Source organism: Felis catus, chromosome C1 (genome assembly GCF_018350175.1).
Source record: "Felis catus isolate Fca126 chromosome C1, F.catus_Fca126_mat1.0, whole genome shotgun sequence".
NCBI classification, from domain to species: Eukaryota; Metazoa; Chordata; class Mammalia; order Carnivora; family Felidae; genus Felis; species Felis catus.
Window position 1 is genome coordinate 85,240,481 of NC_058375.1, and position 18,316 is coordinate 85,258,796.

General features: G+C 36.0%; 1 protein-coding gene across 1 annotated transcript in view; it reads left to right on the plus strand.

Annotated features, from left to right (window-relative positions):
* Nucleotides 1–18,316, plus strand: part of AGL (amylo-alpha-1, 6-glucosidase, 4-alpha-glucanotransferase) — an 83,256-nt gene that overhangs the window by 38,919 nt on the left and 26,021 nt on the right. Inside the window, 10 exon segments of the mRNA XM_003990359.6 lie at nt 113–268; nt 366–516; nt 2,953–3,077; nt 3,167–3,279; nt 3,614–3,748; nt 7,005–7,135; nt 11,014–11,150; nt 11,399–11,532; nt 12,820–12,995; nt 16,771–16,873. Coding sequence (XP_003990408.3) covers nt 113–268; nt 366–516; nt 2,953–3,077; nt 3,167–3,279; nt 3,614–3,748; nt 7,005–7,135; nt 11,014–11,150; nt 11,399–11,532; nt 12,820–12,995; nt 16,771–16,873 — 1,361 coding nt within the window.

Consider the following 18,316-nt stretch of genomic DNA (forward strand, 5'->3'; position numbering starts at 1 on the left):
TGTGTGTTGTTGTTTTTTTTAAATCCACAATGGCCAACAACCTTGAGCACTTTTACCAAAAGTTCTCATTATAATTAAAATGTATACATGGCTAAGTTTTAACTTTGTTCAGATTTCAGTGGTTTCTGAAGAACGGTTTTATACTAAGTGGAATCCTGGAGCATCGCCATCAAATACAGGTGAAGTTAATTTCCAAAGTGGAATTATTGCAGCCAGATGTGCTATCAATAAACTTCATCAAGAGCTTGGGGCCAAGGGTTTCATTCAGGCAAGAAACTAAATTTTTGTTAAGTTTCTTAAGGTTTAATTTCAGAGTAAGTCTTTCCAGTTTGAGTGCTAATGTGTTTTCTCTTTCTGTTTCTCAGGTGTATGTGGATCAGGTTGATGAAGACATAGTGGCAGTAACAAGACATTCACCCAGTATTCATCAGTCTGTTGTGTCTGTGTCTAGAACTGCTTTCAGGAATCCTAAGACCTCATTTTACAGCAAGGAAGTACCTCAAATGTGCATCCCTGGTAATGCAATATATCCCTGGTATATTGTGATTATATTACTTTGTTATATTAAATTGTAATTATATAGCATATATTATAACACATTGCAAGTATAGCTGTAGCTGAGAAAAAGAATTTGAAATTTTGGGTAAGTTGGGGCACCTGGCTGGCTCAGGGTCGTGAGTTCAAGCTTACTTGGGTAAGAGCTTACTTGTTGGGTATAGAGCTTACTTTAAAAAAAGAATGGAAGAAAGGAATTAATTTGGGGGAACTTACATTTTTACTACGTGGAACAAAACCCGGTCAGAAATATTCTCAAATATTAACATTTTTTGAGTTGTGAAATAGCTTTATTTTTATCTTAATACATTCCCATATTTCCTAATTTTTATAAAACCTACATTTATTTCTTTTATACCCAAGAAATATATGTGTACATTCATGTGTCTGTATGTATATTTGTGTGTGTGTATTTGTGTATGTGCATGTACATACCTACACACTTATAGTGTGTAGTAACCAAAGTAAAAAATAGTTTAATATTTAAGGCTCTTCATAACCCATCCTCAACTGCCTTCCTAGCCCTCTGTTACTCCACTATTTTAACCAGATAGATATTTTCATTGGTCCTCAAGTAGTCTTACTAACATCTATATATGTGTATTTTTCACATCTTTCAAGAACTAAAGTTCCACCTCCCTTGAAAAACCTTTTCTAAGTACTCAGTAATTTCTCTCTTTTGTGAACATACAGCAATTATAGTCTTCCCATATCTCTTCTTTGACAATTATAAAATGCATCCCTGAGATATATCCTTATTATTGCTAGATTTTTTTCTAGATGTGTGTATTTTATCTCCTCACTTACTGTTATATATCATATATTCTAGCAAAACATTCTCCTGTGAGCATTAACAGCTATCCCAGTCTGTCAATTATAAGAATAGATGAAGATTCCTATAAAAATAATCATATTCTATGTTGGTTGCTAGTTGTTAAATATGCATAACTCCAATTTTTAAAAATTATCAACTTGAACAGTTTTAGGATTAAATGTTCATTAGTTATTTTTAACTGTTTACAAGTGTATATTCACTAATCTGGTCTAATTGTTGCTAATGTACATATATAGTTTTACATGGCTGGAATCAGTGTGGACAGTATTACCTCAGATTTTGTTTTGGTCACCAATCATTTCTAAAACATCCCCATTTGGTCCACGAAACTGTCATTTTCATGATGTTCAATATTTCATATTTTATTATGTTAGTATTCTATTTTTAATATTCTTTATGTGTTTAGCGGTGTCTTATTTAAGTTTTGAATATACATTAGGAATAATTTTTTTCAGAATAATTTTTTCTTTTAAACAAGCTCTTAGTGGGGCGCCTGGGTGGCTCAGTCGGTTAAGCATCCGACTTCGGCTCAGGTCATGATCTCATGGTCCATGGGTTTGAGCCCCACGTCAGGCTCTGTGCTGACAGCTCAGAGCCTGGAGCCTGCTTCAGATTCTGTGTCTCCCTCTCTCTCTGACCCTCCCCCGTTCATGCTCTGTCTCTCTCTGTCTCAAAAATAAATAAAACATTTAAAAAAATTTAAACAAGCTCTTAGTATATATTTCAAGAAGTAGAATTTCTGGATCCAAAGGGTGCTGTTACCTATTGTCAGATTAATGGCTTAAAGCTTAAATTATTTAAATAATAAAATTCAAGTTTTATGTATCCTTTGACTCAGCACTTCTGTCCTAGGTGTATCTCTGAACAACTCTCAGATATTCCGTTAGAAGACAGGGATGAGAATATATTTGGTATATTCGTACAGTGGAATGCTATATGGCATTTGAAATAAATGAGCTGCAGCTAATGTAGCAACGTGAACAAATCTAAAATATACAGTGTTGTATAATAAAAAGCAAGTTGCAGAACTATGTATATAATCTGAATCCATTTTAATAAAGCTTGGAAATAGGAAAATAACCTGTTGTGTCAGGAAACAGACATATGTAGTAAAAGTGCACAGGATCAGTGAACGCCAAACTGTAGATAGTAGTTACCTCTGAATGAGAAGGAAAGGTACACATTTGTAATGTTTTCTTAAGCTAGGAAGTAGGACCTGGGTTTTTTTAATTTTTCCCTACTTTTTGTATTTCTGAAATTTTCCAATTCTTAATACAAGTCTTCTAAGTGATTTATTTTCTCTCTGCTCAAAATTAGGAAGGTTATATATTGTTCCTGAGAGCTAAGCCATTATTACTTGAATAAGATCTCTTTTCAAATAAATCTTTGTTAATTTATGTTTTAAAAACAAAAACATTGTGTGAAAAATGCATCTTGGGTACAATCATCTACCCTCAGACTGATATTTCATATTCAACTTTAAGTTATTTTAAAACCCTTTAGCAATTCCTAATTTCAGGTGGTTTAATATGAAATTTCATTAACATTTCATGTATTCCTAGGCAAAATTGAAGAAGTAGTTCTTGAAGCCAGAACTATTGAGAGAAATGCAAAACCTTATCGGAAGGATGAGAATTTCATCAATGGAATGCCAAATATCACAGTAGAAATTAGAGAACATATTCAGGTATTTGGGACTCTAATCTTACTGCTGTATTTAACATTTTAAGGACATTAGAATTATTTGTTAAATGGTCTTATACAATTTTTTTCAAGCTTAGTGAAAGTAAAATTGTTAAACAAGCTGGAGTTGCCACAAAAGGACCCAACGAATATATTCAAGAAATAGAATTTGAAAACTTGTCTCCGGGAAGTGTTATTATATTCAGGTATGTTGGAATTCAAACTGTTGATTTTGTTTTTGGGTTTGTTTTTTTTTTAATGTCTATCTATTTTTTAGAGAGAGAGACAGAGTGCAAGCAGGGGAGGGGCAGAGAGAAAGGGAGACACAAAATCCAAAGTAGGCTCCAGGCTCAGAGCTGTCAGCACAGCCCAACATGGGGCTCAAACTCGTCAACCAAGAGATCATGACCTGAGCCGAAGTCAGACCTTAACCAACTGAGCCACCCAGGCGCTCCTTTGTTTGTAAAATAGATTATATATTGAGTTAATTTGGAATAAATCATTCCTAAAAAGTAACTATTTTTTAATTAACATTTTCAGAGTTAGTCTTGATCCACATGCACAAGTCGCTGTTGGAATTCTTCGAAATCATCTGACACAGTTCAGTCCTCACTTTAAATCTGGAAGCCTTGCTGTTGACAACTCAGATCCTATATTAAAAATTCCTTTCGCTTTGTAAGTAGTTTATGGAGATTTGCCATTTTAATAACTGATCAGTTACCACAAGTCTGATTGAAGCAGTTTTTTATAAGAGTCCTCTATATCCTTGCTATTCACACGGTGGTCCAAAGGCCAGTAGTATCAGCATCATCTGTTATTAACATTTTGTCCTATTGCTTTATCATTTGTGTGTGTGCTTGCTTGTGCACTCTCTCACACTCACACACTCTCTATATGTAGCAATAGGTACATACATGCAAACAGATACATACATCTCTATACACACACACACACACATGCACATGCACACAATTTTTCTGAACTATTTGAGGCTAAGTTACATTCATCATATTCCTTACCACATCATTTTTTAAATGAGACTGTATTGGGGAGGTGGGCGGGGGAGGGGTGGGCTAAATGGGTGATGGGTATTAAGGAGGGCATTTGTTGTGATGAGCACTGGGTATTATATGTAAGTGATGAATCCCTAAATTCTACTCCTGCTAGAGTTAACATACACTATGTTGCTAACTGGCTAGAATTTTTTTTTTCATTTTTCTTTAGTGTTTATTTATTTTTGAGACAGAGAAAGACAAGAGCTCAAACAGAGGAGGTTCAGAGAGAGGGAGACACAGAATCTGAGGCAAGCTCCAGGCTCCCAGCTGTCAGCACAGAGCCCGATGCAGGGCTCAAACTCATGGAGTGTGACCTGAGCCAAAGTCAGATGCTCAACAGACTGAGCAACCCAGGCGCCCCTTACTGGCTAGAATTTAAATAAAAATTTGAAACACACAAAAAGGGGGAGCATATTATTCTATTATTTGGCTATCCCCAAATTTATTTACTCAGCCTCCAGTTTTTGGACATCTAAACTACATCCAATAATTCCCTGTTATGTGTGGGTTTTTTTACATTCATCTTTGCCTGAATTCTTAGTCATTCCCTTACTATCTATTCCCTTACTAGGTGGTACCACATAATACCAAAAAAATTGGGTTTTGAAATTTAGAGTTGGCTTTCACTCCAGCTTCACTATTCCTAAAATAATCTTAGACAACATATTAAGATTTTCTTCATCTCAGTTTTTCCACCTGAAGAACTGGGCTGATAATAGCACCTACCTCTTAAATTTAGTAAGGGTTAAATAGGATACTGCATAGAAAGCACTTAACACTTGATGGCACATAATAAATGCTCCATATATGTTTGCTGTCATAAATACTAGGATAAATTTCCAGAAACGGAATTTCTTCATAAGTCTATCTCCACATATCTGAGGCTTTTAAAACTGCCAAATCTCCTCCAGAAAGATTTTATTCTTTCAGCTCTATGTAAGGGTGTCCATTACTTGACATTGTTACCAATTCTGAGTATATATTGTTACAATGCAATGTTAAGAGCATAGAATATCGAACCAACCTGAATTGATTTCAGACTCTCATAGCTGTAAGAAGTAAGACCTTGGGCAAGCAACCTAATAGATATCAATATAGTGCCTCTTTTAAACAGTTATGATTATTTATGTAAAACACTTAGAACAGTGATTATAAGATGATGGTAAGTGATCGATGAGTGTTAGCTATTACTAATCAAATTTGTAAACATAAACTACTTTAAAGTCACATCTTAATTTGTTTTAAATATTAGTTAAGCTAAATTTTTTTAAGTTTGTCTTTTTAGCAATCTCTACACCCAGTGTGGGTCCCGAACTCATGACCCTGAGATCAAGAGTTGCATGCTTCTCCAACTGAGCCAGCCAGGCACCCCCAAGCTACATTTTTGTTGTTGTTCACTGGCTGTCCATGAAATATCATTTTATGTACCAGTCCATTTTTCTGTTGTGTTCAACTTTTTGTTTTTATAAGAGCTTTTATCATTAAGGATATTAGCTCCATTCAAACTATTGTTAGAAAAGTAGTTGCATTCTAAAAAAAATCTGTGATGAAGCAATTTGGTGTTTCTGCACAGTACTTATAAAATGAATATTCATCCTCAGACCTACTCAGGTTATTTTGGGGCAAGGCCAAGAAATATGCATTTTAATAAGCTCCAGGGAATTCATATGCAAGTTCACTGGCTACATGTTGAAAAATATTGCCCTAGAATGGAGTTGATACTGAGACTGCTGACTGATTTGGTCAAACTTGATTCACAGACTGCAGATGAAGGAGAAGTCAGTCCCAGCTGTGGGGACAGAGTCTAGGCAGAGACAGGGAATAAAGCACAGCCAACAATAATTTTCTAAGCTGAGGCGGAACTAAAAGAGAAGGAAGGAAGTACATTCAAGAGGATTATGTGTTCACATACAACTCAGGAGGATTTGTGTTCAGTTAGGTAAAATGAAATGACTAAACAGCTAGAATTGCAAGAAAGTAGAGTTTTTGGTTGTATTCAGGTGTAGTCAGTAATACAGTCTCACTGCTACTTGGACAAAGGGAAACCAAGGCCATGATAGACAGTTCCTTCCAACTACTATCAAGAAGCATCTTTATCTAAGAAAATCCTGGTTTCCTGAATAACCCAACTAAAGGGTAATGCAACCTGCAGAAAGGAGAAAAGGAAAAGGAGAGAAATGCTACCTGATTTCTAAGGTGGTTAACTGTGACTTTTGATTATCCCTTTACTAGTCTTTGAGAAGTATTTTGATTTCAAGATAATTAGCATAAAAAGCTATTGATGTCCCACATAGAATATAAAGAAACAACTAAGCCCAACTAGAAAGATTAAAAAAGTAAATTTGGGGGCGCCTGGGTGGCTCAGTCGGTTGAGTGGCCGACTTCAGCTCAGGTCATGATCTCACGGTCTGTGAGTTCAAGCCCCGCATCGGGCTCTGTGCTGACAGCTCAGAGCCTGGAGCCTGTTTCCGATTCTGTGTCTCCCTCTCTCTCTGACCCTCCCCCGTTATGCTCTGTCTCTCTCTGTCTCAAAAATAAATAAAAGTTAAAAAAAAATTTTTTTTAATTTGTGAGAAAAAGGTGGTAGCAACCAAAAAATTTTCTAGCATACTCTAAGTAGTAAAATTTGACAATTCTTTTTTTTTTTTTTTTGCTTGGAAGAAATGTTACTTCTAACTGAATTTTTAGCATGTTTTATCTTTAAATTACTATTCATAATGAATATTGTTTATAATGTATATCATAATGCCAAATTCCTAAAACATATATTGCTAAGACACTTTATGGTTATGATTCAGATTTTCCTCTTTAGTTTTATTGACAGCAAGTGAAATTTTACTGTATTTAACCAGTTCTCTTTATTTTCCACTTCTTAGTATTGCTTCTAAATTAACTTTGGCTGAGCTGAATCAGGTACTTTACCGATGTGAAGCAGAAGAACAAGAAGATGGTGGAGGCTGTTACGACATCCCAAACTGGTCATCTCTTAAATATGCAGGTCTTCAAGGTAAGCAAATGCAAGGATAGTTAAATCTTTGGAGGGTTTTTTTAGGGTCATATGGTGTCTTCTTATGGAAATAGGAGTCCAGGCTCAGAATTTGACTGCTTAGGTTCAAATTGTGGCTCCACCAGCTGGATCTCCAACAAGTAACTTCCCTTTTCTCTGCTCCAATTTCTGCCTCTATAAAATGTGAAAAATACTGTCTAATTCATAGGGCTTTCTTGAAGACTAAATGAGAAGATTTGTTTGGGCCCCAAATGGGACTAGGTTGTAACTATTATACATTCATCTTTCTTTTTCATCTAATTGGAAGTTTTGTTTCATTGCATATTTGTCTTATCCTACAAAGAGAACTTATAATAAAATATTAAGTAGTTGTAAGACAGAACATAGGAGCTAAATATTTAATTATCAGTTTAACCCATCTGGTTGGAAATATTTTCTTGGATGTTTGTCCGCAAAATTTGGTTTATCACACATGTGTTCCTGGTTCATATAGGATCCCATGTATCATGCCTCCTTTGCAACTCCTTATTTTCTTTGTCCATCTAACCCATCTTTAAAGATGAATTCAGGGGCGCCTGGGTGGCTCAGTTGGTTAAGCGGCCGACTTCGGCTCAGGTCATGATCTCAAGGTCCGTGAGTTCGAGCCCCGCATCGGGCTCTGTGCTGACAGCTCAGAGCCTGGAGCCTGTTTCAGATTCTGTGTCTTCCTCCCTCTGACCCTCTCCCGTTCATGCTCTGTCTCTCTCTGTCTCAAAAATAAATAAACGTTTAAAAAAATTTTTTTAAAAATAATAAAGATGAATTCAATTCTTACATTTTCCACAAAGCATTCCTTAACTATTAATTTTCACAGTTATTTCTTTGTCCCCTAGATACCCATTGTATTAATTTATTATTCCTCTTACTTGGCCCTTGGAATATATTGCGTATTTTAGTAATTAGCACAACGTGTTTTGTGAATCTTTATTGTTGTGGTTAAGAATGGGCTCTAGGGATGCCTGAGTGGCTCAGTTAGTTAAGCGTCCAACTCTCGGTTTCTGCTCAGGTCATGATCTCACAGTTTCCAGAGTTGGAGCCTGTGTTGGGCTCTGTGCTGGCAGCATGGAGCCTGCGTGGGATTCTCTCTCACTCCCTCTTTCTCTGCCCCTCCCCCCACTTGCTCTCTCTGAAAATAAATAAATAAATTTGGGGGAAAAAAGGATTTAGAACCAGACTTGCTGGTTCTATACTAACTAGCTGTATAACCTTAGAGTAAGCTCTCCATGGTTCAATTTTCTCATCTATAAAATGGAAACAGTACTAGTGCCTACCACAAGGATTAAATGAGATAATACATGTAAAGCACTTAGACAATGCTTGGTTCATAGTTAGTACTTGGTGGTTATTAGCTTTAAAATTCCACTAAGGGGCGCCTGGGTGGCTCAGTCGGTTAAGCGTCTGACTTCAGCTCAGGTCACAATCTCGCGGTCCGTGAGTTCGAGCCCCGCGTTGGGCTCTGGGCTGATGGCTCAGAGCCTGGAGCCTGCTTCCGACTCTGTCTCTCTCTCTCTGCCCCTCCCCCGTTCATGCTCTGTCTCTCTCTCTCTCTGTCTCAAAAATAAATAAACGTTAAAAAAAATTTTTTTTTAATTCCACTAAGTAGATTGTACCTTGAGAAAAAAGAATGTTTGCCTTTTTTGCATTCTTGTTTTTTAGCTTTTATACTTTCTACAAAACTAAGCACATAAGAAGCTGTCAGTAAATTTCAGATTTTTGTACTTATGACACTTTTTTCTAAAACAGTCTCACTTTCAACACATAATGTTTTGTGCTGTGAGAAATAAAGAAATGTATATGTTACCAGTCATAAACAGCTATTTATTCCATTTTCACTCCGAGCTGTTGAACACCTGCTACTTGACAGAAAAGACTTCCATGAACTTTTTTTTTTATTTTTTTTAATGTTAATTTTTTATTTTAGAGAGACCATGAGCAGGGCAGGGGCAGAGAGTGAGGGAGACAGAATCTGAAGCAGGCATCAGGCTCGAGCTGTCAGCACAGAGCCAGATGTGGGGCTTGAACTCATGAACTGCGAGATCACGACCTGAGCCGAAATTGGACGCTTAACCGACTGAGTCACCCAGGCGCCCCTCCATGAACTTCTTTTCTTTCCTTTCTTAGAGTTAAGTCTAGTTCGTTACTAACTCTGTCCTGATTTATTTTTTTCTTTATATCAATCCCTTTTTTCTCTGACAGTTTAGTGTTTCCAACATTCCACTGAATATTTCTAGCAGGCTCTTGATAGCAACATTCAGGGTGCCTGGGTGGCTCAGTCGGTTGAGTATCAGACTTCAGCTCAGGTCATAATCTCACTGCTTGTGTGTTCAAGCCCAATGTCAGGTTCTGTGTTGACAGCTCAGAGCCTGGAGCCTGCTTCAGATTCTGGGTCTCTCTCTCTCTCTGCCCCTCCCCCGTGCTTTCTCTCTCTCTCTCTCTCTCTCTCTCTCTCTCTCTCTCTCTCTCTCTCTCAAAAATAAATAAACATTAAAAAAAATTTTTTTAATAGCAATATCCAGTTACATCAAACCAACCAACTTCACTGACTTTCTCTCCCCTAAGCCACATTCCCTTTCTCTTCTTCTCTACTTCTTACAATAATACATACTCAATCATGTTGGAATCCAGGAATCTATTTTTGGATCCATCCCTCTTATCTTCACTATTTAATCAGTGATTATGACTATGGATTTTTTTCTGTGTTCTCTGTGATATGCCATATCCTTTTATTTTCATAGTTAGCACCCTATTCAAAGACTAAGTCCCGTCTGCAAAACCAAGTAACCTGTTTTCCAACCTCTTGTTACCTCTTCCACAAATCATCCCATCCCATTGATATATCAGATCTCTTTTTCTAAAACGAGGCTCCATCATGTCACCATTATTAAACAAGTGGAGCTCACATTTGCTGAGCAATGTTTGCCTTCCCTTAAAATACTAGGGCAAAAGTGAAATGTTATTTTATACTGTCTTGTTTTCTAGTTGTTTTTTTTTTTATGTTTTAAGCTTTGTTTCCCAAAGAAGGTTGTAAAGGCCCTTGAGAGAAAGAACTACATCTTAAATTTATATAATTATTTTTTCAATTTCTCGAGACATGCTACATACACAGTAAAATTAAATTCTAAATATATAAATAAACTTAGTCAAAGTGAACATGATGAGGCTATTAATATAGTATTTTTAAGGTGGAAATTATTGCATTATTGGGCAACCAAAGAAGTGCTATTGTTCTGTCATTGAAATAACAGACTCTGCTATGTATGCATAGGAATTCTATGAGTTTCTGTTGAGTATTACTTAAGGATATGCCCATATATTCACCTTGATGGTTTGTTTAGTCCCAGCTACCTCTTGTTATATTTCAAAGATTCTTTCTAAAGCAGGCTTTGTTATTATTGTTACCAGAGATGCTCTTGTTCTCTCTGAAACCAGTCCTGTGATTGCCTGAATAGTAATGAATCTACCACTTTCCACTATGAGAAGACACAGACTTACCAATTTTTCCCCAGTGCCTTAGGGTAGGGAAACTATGACATTTAGTTGCCTTTGAATATTATAATATTCAAATTCAAAAGAACAAAACAAGTCCCAGAAGTTAAGCATCTTGGAAAGCCCAGCAGAGCTCCTATGACAGTAGTCCCCTTCAGTATGTCTTTTTATCTTGGGCCCAGCCACTGTTGCCACACTTATCTCCAACCACGGGAAGTGCCACTGTGGTCTTTGCAGCCCTTGTGTCTACGTCTATATGTGTTCACCCTAAATCATTAGAGACAGCAGTAGCCCAGGCTATGGGAACAAGTTGCCTCTGCTAATAACAGCATGATATTTCTATGAATTTTCAGGATTAATGTCCGTCTTGGCAGAAATAAGACCAAAGAATGACTTGGGGCATCCCTTCTGTGATAATTTGAGATCTGGAGATTGGATGATTGACTATGTCAGTAACCGGCTTATTTCGCGGTCGGGAACTATTGCTGAAGTAAGTAAAGCTATGTTCTAGCTGAAAAAAACAAGGACACAAATAAAAATTATATTACTATGGTATCTATAAAATTAACATTGTTTTCTGACCTGAAATATTTCCCTCCCTTCTTCATCATCTTCTGATTCTAATAAATGGAAATCTAGTGGATTATTAGATAATAGATGCATGTTTGGATTTACCTCGTAAAATGCATCCAGCCTGTAAACACACCGAATTAACTTCTAAAATTATTTTTATGACAGGTTGGTAAATGGTTGCAGGCTATGTTCTTCTACCTGAAGCAGATCCCACGTTATCTTATCCCATGCTACTTTGATGCTATACTAATCGGTGCATACACCACTCTTCTGGATATAGCATGGAAGCAGATGTCAAGGTATATCCAACAAAGCTTGAGTAAATAGGCATGCTTGTGTAGAAACTGTATTCAGTCAGTTTATACACACATTTGAAAGACCAAAACGTAAGGAATTGTCATAGACTCAGAGCTGAGAGTCTGTAAGTGGATAATAAATATATTTGCATCCTTTAATCTGGAGCATATAAAAACAAACATCCCCATTAAAATCTGTTCAGTAAAGCTAAAAAAACATGTTCATGAGAAAATTTAATTGTTTTATATTATTTGTTTCTGTTTACTCATTGACTCGTTACGTTAATGGATATAAGTTTAGAATATTCATACAAAATATGCCTGGGTAGCTCAGTCAGTTAAGCGTCAGACTTCAGCTCAGGTCATGATCTCACAGTGTGTGAGTTCAAGCCCCGCGTCAGGGTCTGTGCTGATAGCTCAGAGCCTGGAGCCTGCTTTGGATTCTGTGTCTCCCTCTCTGTCTGCCCCTCCCCTGCTCGTGCTCTGTCTCTCAAAAATAAATAAAAATGTTTAAAAAAAATTTTTTAAAGAATATGCATATATAGTTCTTTTTCTAATTTTTCATTAACTAAGAAAAAAATTATTCTGTTATTATGAATGAAATCTGCCTTTAGTGATAAATTTCCCTAAAATGAAATTACAGATCTAATGTGCCACTGAAGAGCCACCAAATTGATTTGGGCATAATTTCAGAAAGAACAGAACTTCAGCCCTTCCTTCCATTTGGCACAACAAGGTCATGGACTTAAAGCCAGTTGTAATATTGGGTGAAATGAAAGCAGTTCTGAAATCTAACCAAATTGAAAATGTTTTCAACTAGTATTACCATTTTTACACATCTGCGTAGAGAGACTTTGAAAGAAACCAAATAAAATGGCACTGCTAAATAATTTTGAAATAGTAGGTATGCAAGATGAGTAAGTTCTAGAAATGTGCTGTGTACCATTGTGCCTGTAAATAGCAGTATTGCATTGTACACTTAAGATCTGTTGAGAGTAGATTTCAAGTATGTGGTATGAACACCACAATTTTGCATTTCTACAAATAATATTTTTAAGTGTATTTATTATTCGAGAGGAAAGAGAGAAAGAGAGAGAATGTGCACAAGAAGGGGAGGGGCAGAGAAAGGGAAAGAATCCCAAGCAGGCTCAGCACAGAGCCTGACTCAGGGCTCAATCTCACGAACCATGAGATCATGACTTGAGCCAAAATCAAGAGTAAGACACTCAGCTGACTAAGCCACCTAGGTGCCCCTCTACAAATATTTTAAACTCGGTCACTTTGTTACAGCTTTGTTCAGAATGGTTCTACCTTTGTGAAACACCTTTCACTGGGATCAGTGCAAATGTGTGGAGTAGGAAAGTGCCCTTCTCTGCCACGTCTTTCACCTTCACTCATGGATGTGCCATATAGGCTAAATGAGATCACAAAAGAAAAAGAGCAATATTGTGTATCTCTAGCTGCAGGTAAGAAATTACATACAGGTTAAAATGTGTCAGTCAATATTTTTTCAAAGAGGAAAAGCTATGGGGAAATGACTAATTTTTTAAAAAAACTCATGATGTTACCCAAGATTTTATGTGACTGCTTAGTCATAGCTATTCACTTGTAAAACTAACAATTGTGCTTACTATTTAATTAATACTGTGCAACAGACATTTATTTGTGTGTTTTCATTGTGGCTCATTAATCCTTTTCTTCTGCATGTTTCTATTTTTTCCAACTCTGAGTATTTTGTATTTTTTTTTATCAGATTTGTTTTACTACTCTTTTACATTATATTATACTTCCTTCCCAATTTAAAAAATTAACTCAAGGGGCACCTGGGTGACTCGGTTGAGCATTCAACTTCAGCTCAGGTCATGATCTCACGGTCCATGCCGTGAGTTCGAGCCCGACATCGGGCTCTGTGCTGACAACTCAGAGCCTGGAGCCTGCTTCTGATTCTGTGTGTCCCTCTCTCTCTACCCCTCCCCTGCTTGCTTTCTGTCTCCCTGTCTCTCTCTCTAAAAAATAAACAGTTAAAAAAATTAACTCAACCTTGCAAATTACCAAGAGATAATAGGAAGATCCTCTACATGTTACAAAACACAAAACAAATGTTAAATAATTTTTATTATGTGTCTAATTGCAATAAAATTCTTTCAACTCTATTTGTTGGCATATTCTTTCCTGCAAGTAGTATTAAAACCTGAATCAAGAAACAAATCTCAGTAAGGAAAATAGGCTAAAGAACAGGCTTTTATTTTTTTTAATATATTTCAAGCTATTTCTAGAAAGTGCTTAATACTTAACACCACTGAATTTAAAACTTTCCAAACTAAACTGAAAAATACCAAATTGCAGGATGAAAATAATAGTAGTTATGTGATTTCCTCTGTTTATCCTTAAATTTGCATCTACTCAGACCAAGAAAAAAGACTTCTTAAGACCTGACAACTAAAAAAGAAATTAACTTTTCATTTAGAATAATCATATGAATCCTCTGAATGTTTTAATTATATAATCATGTTTTAGATTTTCACTCAATATCATCTCCTCCTGGTACTTAATTTCCCCTGTGAATTCATGCAGATGCTCATGAAACTGAACTGGGTCATTGTGGAAAAAAAAATTGATATGCAGAATTTGGTTTTAAAGCCCACTGCTTAGAAGCCTATTACACAGTACAGTGATCTCAACATTCTTGACTATGCACTGCTATTGTTAAGCACTCCCAAAATAAATATACTGATATACTGGTATCATAACTGGTATTTTGATATGTTATGATATCTGATATAATCTTGTACAGTGTAAAATAAAAATAGAAACTAAAAAGGTAATGGGGCACCTGGGTGGCTCAATCAGTTAAGCATTTGACTTTGGCTCAGGTCATGATCTCATAGTTCATAAGTTCAAGCCCCCCATCAGGCTCTGTGTTGACAGCTCAGAGCCTGGAGCCTGCTTCAGATTCTGTGTCTCCCTCTGTCTCCCAGCCTCTCCCCCACTCACACTCTCTGTCTGCCTCTCAAAAAATAAGTAAATGTCAAAAAAAATTTTTAAGAAACCAGAAAGGTAAGTTGATAAATATAAATAGAAGTTTTGATATTTCCTTCTAGTATCCCAAGAGACTGTTCTGTATGCTACATACTAACAAAAAACAGAACTATGCTCATTTTTGCAGATAGGTTTTTGGGGGTTCATTTTAAAATGAATACCAAGGTCTTTGGTGACAATAGTACCAAAAAAAATTATAATTGTAAACTTGTATAATAATTGACAAGGTAGAAATCACTCAGAAGATATGTGGTAAGTCCTATACTCTTAGAGGTCAAAAGGTTAACGCTAACATTTCCACATATCAGTGCTAGAGATTTTATAGTTTTGACTTCTTCCCAAAGACAGATTGCCTGTACTTTAGGGCATAACAACTCAAATTCACCCTTAAATCTATCTATACTCATAATTTATTCAAAGTGTTAAATGGGCTAAAGTACCAGGAAGTCTGTGTGGCCTAGAGTGGTATTATAGATGTCCACTGTCCTCATCGTCATCAAAATTACAATCATCAACCATATATAAACCATATATTAATAAACAACCATGTGCAAATAATACACAAAGTGTTTAGAGAAATTTTGTACCATTATTTTAGAGACAATGTAGAAAAGAAACGTCTAATATTGCCTTTAGTTCTGATCCTTCTTAATAGAAAGTAATGTCGACTCTCCAAGAAGGCAAAGACCCAATGAGCAGAAACTTAAATTGTGAAGTATACTTAGGAATGGCCAAAATTTTCTTTTATCTCAGTCAAATTATTTCACTTCTCAACTTACCTTTTTTTAAAAATGTTTATTTATTTTGAGAGAGAGAGATTGCGCCAGCATGGGGAGAGAGATCAGAGAGAGAATCCCAAGCAGGCTCTGAGCCGTCAGCACAGAGCCCAACGTGGAGTGATCTCACGAATCGTGAGATCATGACCTGAGCAGAAATCAAGAGTCACATGCTTAATTGACTGAGCCACCCAGGCACCCCACAATTTGCCTTTTATAATTGGTCTTTTATTTCATTCATTCAATAAATTTTTACAATTTTTTCTTACCAGTTACAACTTTTAGCAATAGATATAGTTTGGTAAACAAGCCAGATAAGGTTTCTGTTGTCGTGAATCTTATTTTCCACTATGGAGAGACATTTATTCATTCAACAAACCAGAAAACAAGCAAACAAGATAATGTCATATAGTGTTAAGTGTTTAGAAGATAGTTATGAATGAACACTGTGTACATTTTATGTCCTTAGTTTTCCCTTCCTGAAAAATGTGTTGCATTTATGCTTTAGCATAGTTCTTTTTTTGAGTGGAATGCTAATTTCCTTTACTTTCCACTGATCATTGTTTTTGGTACCAATAAAGATAACAATATATTCTTTACTTGTTTTATAAGAAACCAAACTCAATCTAAAAGTTGTAGATTTTATCCATCAATCACCCTATCTTATCTCATGCATAAAGGCTGTAGTTACCTAGAATGTTCAAGTTATTTAGCACCTGAAATCCTTATTTTCATTTATAAAAACTGGCTAACAAAGTCTAACACTTTTAAGTTGTTTTGAATTAATGGGAAATTTGGTATTAAAGTTTGTCTCTAGACTGATAGATTAATAAACATATTCAATTATATATCAGTAAGGTAATCATTTTGTATTTAGAGTAATTTGTTGCCTTTAAATTGCAGGTGGAATCTTTTCAAATATATCATTAACATTATATGGCGCAGCTGTCTTTTTCTTGAGCTTATCTGTTCTCATATCTGGAGAGTGTACTTTTCACTTTATTAAACTTTCCCACTTGTGTTACTCAAAATATATATATATAATTAATATTATATTGTTTGTTTATATGTTAAATACTAGATCTCTGATTTCAATTTAGCTTTAACTTATTAAAAGAAAGTTTATCTGTGTTTAAAGACTCACATTCTAATCAATTCAGGTAAGTATCCCTCTCCAGTCCTTGATTCTTAATACCTTCAAAATCATGGATTCCCTTAAGAAAGTAATAAGAATATGGAACCTCATCACACAAAAGTTGATGTAGGTATAAATACATCACACATTTTGCATATAATTTTAGAGGGCTTGCAGACTCCCTATAGCTTATTCTTGTCCCCCACGCTTACAGCAACTGGCCTATAGTAATGGAGTTCATAGGGGCTTGGGTGTATTATTAATATATTACTTTGTTGTGTTTTCTATTAGGTTTACCTCATTTTTCTTCTGGTATTTTCCGCTGCTGGGGAAGGGATACTTTTATTGCACTGAGAGGTCTACTGCTGATTACTGGACGCTATTTGGAGGCCAGGTAGGAGATCTCTAAAGAGTTGGAGCGCAAGTTTGTGTCTAAATGTTTTTCACATGCTCTTCAAACCTTCCTCCTTGCCAACTATTTGTAACAGTTGGGAGGTAGGTTTTCCTTAGGTGTTTTTTTTTTTAATATTTTTTAATGTGTATTTACTTTTGAGAAAGAGAGAGAAAGAAACAGAGTATGAGGGAGGAGGGGCAGAGAGAGAGAGAGAGAGAGAGAGAGAGAGAGAGAGAGAGAGAGAGAGAGAATGAATCCGAAGCAGGCTCCAGGTTCTGAGCTGTCAGCACAGAGCCTGACACTGGACTCGAACTCACGAGCTGTGAGATCATGACCTGAGCTAAGTCAGACGCTGAACCGACTGAGTCACCCAAGTGCCCCTATTTTATTTTATACATGTTCATTTAATAAGATCACAGAATTTCAAAGTAGTGAAAATTTTTGAAGTTACTAAGTTCTAGTCCGTCATATTATAGGTCAGGTTGTCTTCAGCATTTGCTAATTGATTTCAGTAAAACTAAAAAATATTTAACCATGTTACTAACATCACTCACTAAAGAATAAAACTTCTATGCCTGAATTAACTAAAAGAACTCAGATTCACCTTTAGGTAAAATTTGAATTTTATCATTTTTTTCCTTCTATAATGAACACTGAGTCCTGTAGAAAGAATTGTAGTATCAGCTTTTCCTCTATCTGTTGTCAGGCCTTGGAACCTCCAGTTTTATGTTTTTTTAGATTTAAAATAGTGTTTCTTAATGTCACAATCGTATGAATGGAACTACCAAAGGCAGAAAAGAGAGGCTATTATAGCAGTGCTGCTCAAATGAGCACAACTCAGTGCCACCAACCAGCAGTGTCACCATCATCTGAGGACTTGTTAGAAATGTAAATTCTTGATCCTTATGCTGGACCTCCGAATGTGGGGATAGAGAGGGCAGAGTACCAGGTAGAAATCTGTGTTTTCCAGGTGATTTTCAGCAGCCCAAGGCTAAAGTTTGACAGCACTGCTCTACAAGTTAACACTTTCAGCAAAAAAAGCATTTATATGATACCTTGTTTTGATGTCATTCAGAAAATAACTGAAATTTGCCTCTTCAAATGACTAAAGTTTTGTTTTCAATCCTTTTAAAATTGAAAATTTCTAAGTAGGCATCTGAAATGTATCATATTCTTCCCTGCTAACCTAATATAATAAGATCATTTCTTATTGACTAAAGAGACCATTGTGGGGCTGTAGAGATTTGGGACGCTGTTTGCTTCTTCCCCAAATGCTGTAAATTACCATGATTAAAAAGTAGGAAATGGAACATCAGAATTCAGCACAATGGCTAAGAAATTGGGTTTCGGCCAGACTGCCAGGTTCTAATCCTGGTTCCAAACTACCAGCTGACACATTATTTATCTTTGTTGTACTCTCTGTAAAATGGTGATAGTACTTAA